The 8,366-nt window shown below is 39.9% G+C and overlaps 3 protein-coding genes across 3 annotated transcripts; all 3 read left to right on the top strand.

The window, feature by feature from the left end:
- LOC104760858 (protein LOW PSII ACCUMULATION 3, chloroplastic) lies at positions 340 to 2,156 on the top strand (the record flags this gene model as incomplete). Its single annotated transcript, XM_010483843.2, is given in 8 exon segments — positions 340 to 470; positions 782 to 829; positions 915 to 954; positions 1,066 to 1,166; positions 1,266 to 1,458; positions 1,544 to 1,642; positions 1,728 to 1,845; positions 1,932 to 2,156. Coding segments are annotated over 8 exon segments (851 nt in total), but the record flags the coding sequence as incomplete, so codon positions are not given.
- Positions 2,330 to 3,964, top strand: LOC104760857 (60S ribosomal protein L13a-4). The gene is made up of 4 exons (XM_010483842.2): positions 2,330 to 2,659; positions 2,860 to 2,976; positions 3,072 to 3,159; positions 3,660 to 3,964. The coding sequence occupies exons 1-4, from the start codon at positions 2,388 to 2,390 to the stop codon at positions 3,801 to 3,803; spliced, it is 621 nt and encodes a 206-aa protein (XP_010482144.1). The 5' UTR covers positions 2,330 to 2,387; the 3' UTR covers positions 3,804 to 3,964.
- Positions 6,218 to 7,063, top strand: LOC104763245. Its single transcript, XM_010486646.1, has one exon. It carries the CDS (start codon positions 6,218 to 6,220, stop codon positions 7,061 to 7,063), a length of 846 nt encoding a protein of 281 aa, XP_010484948.1.

The following is an 8,366-nucleotide window of genomic DNA, read 5'->3' as shown; positions in this document are numbered from 1 at the left end:
CACTAATCAGTATTGATTGAATCAGTCTTCAACTACTTACCTCTCTCCGGTTCTCTGTTTAGGCTATCTTTAGTCCCATAAAATCCTAATTAGCTTTGAGCCTTTGATTATAATGCTCCATTTGCTTTGGTTCGGTCTCTAGATTGTTTAGACTTGTAATAATTATCTAAACCAGTGAAGTTTTATGTTTTTTTGATTAGTGTTGTATCTGTTGTTATAATCATGCATTTCTTGTTTTTACAGCAACAGAATTGACCCATTCACTATGATGTGTTCTTTTTTTAAATCAGTTGACTGTGTTTCCCCTTTGGGTTTTGTAGAATGTTTTGTGTAGTCTACATTGGAAGAACAATGATGCCACCAAGACGAATAGGAATCTCAAGTTTAGAGTTTGTTCTGTTTCTGGAGGGTATAACACATCTGTGGAGAATGTACCTTTTCCTCGTGATTACGTCGAGCTCATTAACCAAGTAAGCTTTTCATTTTGCTTTACCGATTTTTTTCTAATCTTTATGGGTCTTAAACCAGCTAGCAGTATTGAGTTATGTATCATTAGAGACTGATGTTCAACTTCATTGTATAGTTTCCCTTCTGAAGTCATTAGAGCAATATTGAGTTAACGTATTACTACTTTAAACTGATGTGTAACTTCATTGTATAGTTTCCCTTCTGAAGTCATTAGTGTTGTGGTAGAGAGGATTATAGATTTCAGGTTTCTTATGCAACATTGGTAGTAAAGCAAAACTATAATTGGGTGATGATTTTGCTTTAAAAAATATAGGCTAAAGAAGCAGTTGAATTGGCTATGAAGGATGAGAAACAGTTAATGGTGAGTTTTGCAATGGTTGTTTTAAAATGGATCTAGGCTACGAAACACAGTTATTTGTCGTGATCCAAAGGGAACCCTTTTACAGGAAATTGAGTTCCCAACATCTGGTCTAGCATCTGTGCCAGGTTATAATCCTTTTTCACCTTATGTAATTTAATTCAGTGAAGACTTTCTTTTTTTGGCTTTTGTTATCTTAGCAACATTGTTTAATGTTCTGTTTCAATTGTGTGTGTTAGGTGATGGTGAAGGAGCTACAGAAATGACAGAAAGTATAAATATGATACGCGAGTTTTGTGACCGCCTATTACCTCCTGAGAAGGCTCGAACCACTAGAATTGTATGTAATACACTTTTTTTTGTTATCCAAAATAATGATAGCTTTAACGTCTATCAAAGTCTTTTTTAAAATAGCTTGCTTGACATGATTTGACTTCAGTTCTTCCCGGAAGCAAACGAAGTCAAATTTGCTCAAAAGACTGTCTTTGGAGGAACTTACTTTAAGTTGGACTATCTAACAAAACCCTCTCTTTTTGAGGACTTTGGTTTCTTTGAGAGAGTAAAAATGGTGGATCGAGTGAAGTCAGAAGACCAACTGTTCCTTGTTGGATACCCATATTTTAACGTCAACGGTAACTCCCTGAAAACCCCTTTATCATCATCATCATCCTGTTAACAATATCCACATTCTGACTCACTCCTTTGTTTTCCACTCAGAGATGCTCGTAGTGGAAGAGCTCTACAAGGAAGCTGTTGTGAACACTGACCGAAAACTAATCATCTTCAATGGAGAACTCGACCGCATAAGATCGGGATGTATCCTTTTTTTTTTTCCTCTCATCAATGAAACAAAGTAGAGATAGACTCTTGTTTCCCTTAAAAAAAAATGACAAAACAAAAGACTATCCAAAGTTCTTTTACCCGAAACTGGCTGCACTTACCCAAACACTCCTTCCAAAGATGGAAACAGTGTACTACATCCACAACTTCAAGGGACAGAAAGGAGGTGTTCTTTTCAGGTGTCTGTTTAAAAAAACCCTGCAAATTAATCTTCTCATGTTTCTTGATCTTTAGCTGAACCCGTTTTGTGTTTTGAATCGGTTAGATGTTATCCAGGTCCATGGCAAGTACTGAGGAGAACAAGGAACAAATACGTATGTGTTCATCAACAAGAATCCATGCCGTCTCTCAAGGAAGTTGCCCTCGACATTCTTACCTCTGCTTGAGATTCTTGTAATGAAACTTCTTCATTTATTCACTTGTAGCTACATGTTAAAAAATTTATGAACAAGAAGAAAAAAAGAAAGAAGAAATTATAAGCAATTTCCTATCTCTGAAGCTAAAAAAATCAGATGACCAACCATTTGTGGTAACATATATGGGCCTATTATACACTGGGCTAAACAGCATCTATTTGATAAGGCCCATTTTAAAAAATGAACAACTTAGGTAATTGACGACAATGCCCCTAAAAGCCCTAGTTAGTAAAAAAACTCTCGTCGAATATAATTTCGTGAGAGTACTCACCCAGCCGCTCAAGCTCTCAACAACATAGACGAAAATGGTGTCAGGATCAGGGATATGTGCGAAGCGCGTTGTTGTCGACGCGCGCCACCACATGCTTGGCCGTTTGGCTTCGATCACCGCCAAAGAGCTTCTCAATGGACAGAAGGTCGTCATTGTCCGGTGCGAAGAGATTTGTCTCTCCGGTGGACTCGTTCGCCAGAAAATGAAGTACATGAGGTTTCTTCGCAAACGTATGAACACTAAACCTTCCCATGGTCCTATTCACTTCCGTGCTCCTTCCAAAATCTTCTGGCGTACCGTTCGCGGGTTCGTTCATCAATCTCTCTCTCTCTCTCTCTCTCTCTCTTCAATTAGATTTTGAGTTCACACTCTCTTTGCCTCTTAATTGAAATCTCTCTGGTGTTGATTAAGTGGCTATTTTAGAATCAAATGATTTTTTTTGTGATTCAGTTTCAATACATTTGAAGTGATGATTTATAGTTGTTATGTGTTATGTGATTTTGTAGTATGATTCCACACAAAACGAAGCGTGGAGCTGCTGCACTTGCACGTTTGAAGGTATTTGAAGGCGTTCCTACTCCTTATGACAAGGTCAAGAGGATGGTCATCCCTGATGCTCTCAAGTTTGTTCCTTTTACCTTACCCTTTTTGTTTTCCTCTTTCGGTTTCTTAAGTTAATACTTCTGACGTTGTAAGCATTGTACTTGTTCTTCTTCAGGGTCTTGAGGCTTCAAGCTGGTCACAACTACTGTCTATTGGGTCGTCTTTCTTCTGAAGTTGGGTGGAATCATTACGACACCATCAAGGTATGTGGTTTACTGTTGTTGTCTTCTTGTCTCCATTGCTTCATAACCCACTTCGAATGGCCACTAGTTTATTTGAGCATTCGTAATGATGAGAAGAAAGATAGTTTTAGCTACTATAATGTGCGTTTCTAGTTTTGTTCAGAGAAAGAAGTGATTAGATGGAGAGAAAGATCAATAGATTCTCGTCTCTATTGCTCTTGAACCACTTCAATCCCTTGTTCTTGTTGGTGTGAGCTTTCGTAATCAGAGAGAGAAAGAAAATGCGTCTAGTTCTTGTTCATAAAGAAGTGGTAGATAGAAGTTCTTTAGCCTTCTTGTCTCGATTGCTCCTTGACCACTTTGATCGCTTGTACTGGTTGATGTGAGGTTTTGTAATGATGGAAAGAAATATATTTAGCTACTAGAATGTGTCTAGTCTTGTTCAAGTAGAAAGAAGGAAAGATGTTTAGCTATGAGGTTTTGTGTGTAATTAATGGTGTTTTGATATCTCTGATAAACAGGAGCTGGAGACGAAGAGGAAGGAGAGGTCTCAAGCTGTTTACGAGCGAAAGAAGCAACTTAACAAACTTAGAGTCAAAGCTGAGAAGGTTGCCGAAGAGAAGCTTGGAGCTCAGCTCGATGTTCTTGCACCAGTTAAGTACTGAGCTTATCAGTAGTAGTTTGTGTTTGCATGTTTTGAGCCGACCCAATTACTTTTTTACTATTTTACTTAGGTCTCTTGTATCGGAATTTGTACTCCTAAACATTTTCGTTCTTGGGTTCTATTTATCTATATATCGCGTGGCAAAATCCCTAAGTTACAACATGAAGTCTTTCTTATAGAAACTACAAAATCAAGACCCATTCTTCTGATTATCTCTCCTACGTACGCATGATTTCTAACAAATTCTCTCCCAGAATTTGAAAAATAAAAATACTTGCCTCCGACATAAAACTTATCTAGATTCTCAAGTCTTTAATCTTTTTATCTCTTCGACAAAAGTCCTTAAACTAGTTTTATTGGGCTTGACATAAATCCATTGTTATATGGTAGCTCAGTTTGGTCTAGGCCTGGGGATAAAAACCGTACCCGAATACCCAACCCAGAACCCGACCCGAAAAACCGGGTTCGGGTTGGGTACGGGTTTACCTATAAAACCCTATTAGATTCTATTTTCTAATACCCGTGGGTTCGGGTTAGGGTCGAGTAATACCCGATACCTGTTTGGGTACCCATTAAACCCGAACATATAAACATATTTATAATATTTATCATTAATATAATGCAATTATCCCAAAATTATAATCATAATTTTGAATATTTCATTTAGTTTTATACCTAAATATCAAAAATAATCAAAATATCTAAAATATTTTGTTATATAAGTCAAAATTTAACTAAATTTATTTAAATTTAATTATATTTTTTCGGGTACCCGGTAGTTCAGGTACTAATCGGGTTCTAAAATTTGTAACCCAAACCGACCTGTACCCGATAGTACCCAAACCAAACCGAACCCATATATCTAAAAATACCCAATGGATTCTATTTTTCTAAACCCGTTTAACCGAATCCGAATGGATAATACCCGAACCCAAACGGGTTACCCGAATGCCCATCCCTTTGGTCTATGGAAAATCCTTTAATTTTCTTCGCTATAAGTTTTATGTTGAAAACTTTTTATTGAGACGTAATTCGAAAACTAGGCCTAGGCATTTTAACCGAATCCGAACTGAAATAGGCAGTTTGGTTCGGATTCTGATAGTACTAAATACCCAATCGGATTTAGTTCCTTTGAAATTCGGATATCCGAACTAACCCCAAATAAATACAAAAATGCATCTAAGTAGGTTTTGATAGAATATGAATACTGTAATATTCCAATTATGTCCCTATGTAAACCTAATACACTTGTATATATACTCTTGAATCAATACAATACAACACAAGGTGAATTACCAAGTTACATGGTATCAGAGCCACCCTAAAAAACAAAACCCTATTTTTTAAACTGCCGCCTCCCTCCTTTCCTCTGCTCCTACGCTCTGTTTCTCGTCTTTGTCNCAACCCAGAACCCGACCCGAAAAACCGGGTTCGGGTTGGGTACGGGTTTACCTATAAAACCCTATTAGATTCTATTTTCTAATACCCGTGGGTTCGGGTTAGGGTCGAGTAATACCCGATACCTGTTTGGGTACCCATTAAACCCGAACATATAAACATATTTATAATATTTATCATTAATATAATGCAATTATCCCAAAATTATAATCATAATTTTGAATATTTCATTTAGTTTTATACCTAAATATCAAAAATAATCAAAATATCTAAAATATTTTGTTATATAAGTCAAAATTTAACTAAATTTATTTAAATTTAATTATATTTTTTCGGGTACCCGGTAGTTCAGGTACTAATCGGGTTCTAAAATTTGTAACCCAAACCGACCTGTACCCGATAGTACCCAAACCAAACCGAACCCATATATCTAAAAATACCCAATGGATTCTATTTTTCTAAACCCGTTTAACCGAATCCGAATGGATAATACCCGAACCCAAACGGGTTACCCGAATGCCCATCCCTTTGGTCTATGGAAAATCCTTTAATTTTCTTCGCTATAAGTTTTATGTTGAAAACTTTTTATTGAGACGTAATTCGAAAACTAGGCCTAGGCATTTTAACCGAATCCGAACTGAAATAGGCAGTTTGGTTCGGATTCTGATAGTACTAAATACCCAATCGGATTTAGTTCCTTTGAAATTCGGATATCCGAACTAACCCCAAATAAATACAAAAATGCATCTAAGTAGGTTTTGATAGAATATGAATACTGTAATATTCCAATTATGTCCCTATGTAAACCTAATACACTTGTATATATACTCTTGAATCAATACAATACAACACAAGGTGAATTACCAAGTTACATGGTATCAGAGCCACCCTAAAAAACAAAACCCTATTTTTTAAACTGCCGCCTCCCTCCTTTCCTCTGCTCCTACGCTCTGTTTCTCGTCTTTGTCTCTTCTTCAATTCTCGTCACTCTCCTCTTGTTTCTTGTTCACCTTATCAATGGCTCAACCGGCAGAGAAAGCTTTTGGTGTGACACACATCAAGTCTTACATTCCCTTGGTCCTTGATATGCAGAAGATGAACTATGATGCGTGGCGTGAACTATTTGAGACTCACTGTCTCAGCTTCAGTGTTTCTGGTCATCTCGATGGAACCTCGGTGCCTGCAACTCCTCAAGACACGGCCTGGAAAGAGCGTGACGGTCTGGTCAAAATGTGGATCTATGGAACGATCTCTCCTTCTATTCTCGACACGGTCCTCAAATCGCGTTGCACTGCTCGTGAGCTTTGGGTCACTATCGAAAACCTGTTCCGTGATAATAAGGAGGACCGAGCAATTCAACTAGAGAACGAGCTGCGATCCTTCACGATTGGTGATCTCTCTGTTCATGACTATTGTCAAAAACTCAAGTCAATATCTGATTTGCTTGCTAATGTCGACTCTCCTATCACTGAGCGCTCGTTGGTGATACATATGCTGAATGGGCTTTCTGACAAATTTGATAACATTCACAATGTCATCAAACACAAGTCACCATTCCCCTCGTTTGGTGCTGCTCGATCGATGCTGCTTCTGGAGGAAGAGCGTCTCAACAAACCCTCCAAACAGGTAACTTCTGCTCCTCTTGGTACCTCTACACCTCATCTGCTGTACACCGACGCAGGTCCATCAACGCCTCCGTCATCTCATGCGACCAACAATCGCAATTCATCTCCGCAACACTTTCCTCCTCAAACCAACCATGGACATCAAAACAGAGGACGTGGTCGTGGTCGCAACAATGGTTACCGTGGACGTGGTCGACACAACAATCACCACAACATTAACAACTCATGGATGCCGTAACAACCATCGTACTGGCCAGCTCCACCCCACCAGCAACCGTGGCCTCCACAACAGTGGCGTCCATCTCCAATGGCGTATCATGTTTCCACTACTCTGCCTCACAACAATGGTATTCTCGGGGCGTATCCTTCCTCGGTGCCAACTGGACCTCTGATGCCAACTGCAATTCCACCAAACATTGCTCAAGCCTTCGGCACCATGACGCTGCAGAACCCGCAGGATTCCAATTGGTATATGGATACCGGCGCCACAGCACACATCACGTCGGAACCAGGTACTTTACGTTCAGTTTTTAATTCGAGTACCATTCCCTCGGTCACTGTTGGTAATGGATCTTCTCTTCCCACCACCTTCATAGGCTACCTTTATCTTCCTTCTAAGACTAGACATCTCCACCTTAACAATGTCCTTGTTTGCCCCTCTATCATTAAAAACCTTGTCTCTGTTCGTCAGTTTACCACCGATAATTGGGTTTCCATTGAATTTGATCCCTTTGGTTTTCTTGTTAAGGACTTGAGCACACGGACTCCTCTTCTCCGATGTGACAGCTCGGGCTCCCTATACTCCATCAACAACTCGTCCACTCCACCTCTTTCCTCTCCTCAANTGCTGCTTCTGGAGGAAGAGCGTCTCAACAAACCCTCCAAACAGGTAACTTCTGCTCCTCTTGGTACCTCTACACCTCATCTGCTGTACACCGACGCAGGTCCATCAACGCCTCCGTCATCTCATGCGACCAACAATCGCAATTCATCTCCGCAACACTTTCCTCCTCAAACCAACCATGGACATCAAAACAGAGGACGTGGTCGTGGTCGCAACAATGGTTACCGTGGACGTGGTCGACACAACAATCACCACAACATTAACAACTCATGGATGCCGTAACAACCATCGTACTGGCCAGCTCCACCCCACCAGCAACCGTGGCCTCCACAACAGTGGCGTCCATCTCCAATGGCGTATCATGTTTCCACTACTCTGCCTCACAACAATGGTATTCTCGGGGCGTATCCTTCCTCGGTGCCAACTGGACCTCTGATGCCAACTGCAATTCCACCAAACATTGCTCAAGCCTTCGGCACCATGACGCTGCAGAACCCGCAGGATTCCAATTGGTATATGGATACCGGCGCCACAGCACACATCACGTCGGAACCAGGTACTTTACGTTCAGTTTTTAATTCGAGTACCATTCCCTCGGTCACTGTTGGTAATGGATCTTCTCTTCCCACCACCTTCATAGGCTACCTTTATCTTCCTTCTAAGACTAGACATCTCCACCTTAACAATGTCCTTGTTT

The sequence above is a fragment of the Camelina sativa genome, chromosome 18 (assembly GCF_000633955.1).
Source record: "Camelina sativa cultivar DH55 chromosome 18, Cs, whole genome shotgun sequence".
Classification (NCBI taxonomy): domain Eukaryota; kingdom Viridiplantae; phylum Streptophyta; class Magnoliopsida; order Brassicales; family Brassicaceae; genus Camelina; species Camelina sativa.
Note: the sequence above shows the minus strand (reverse complement) of the source record. Positions and strands in the feature narration are given on the sequence as shown.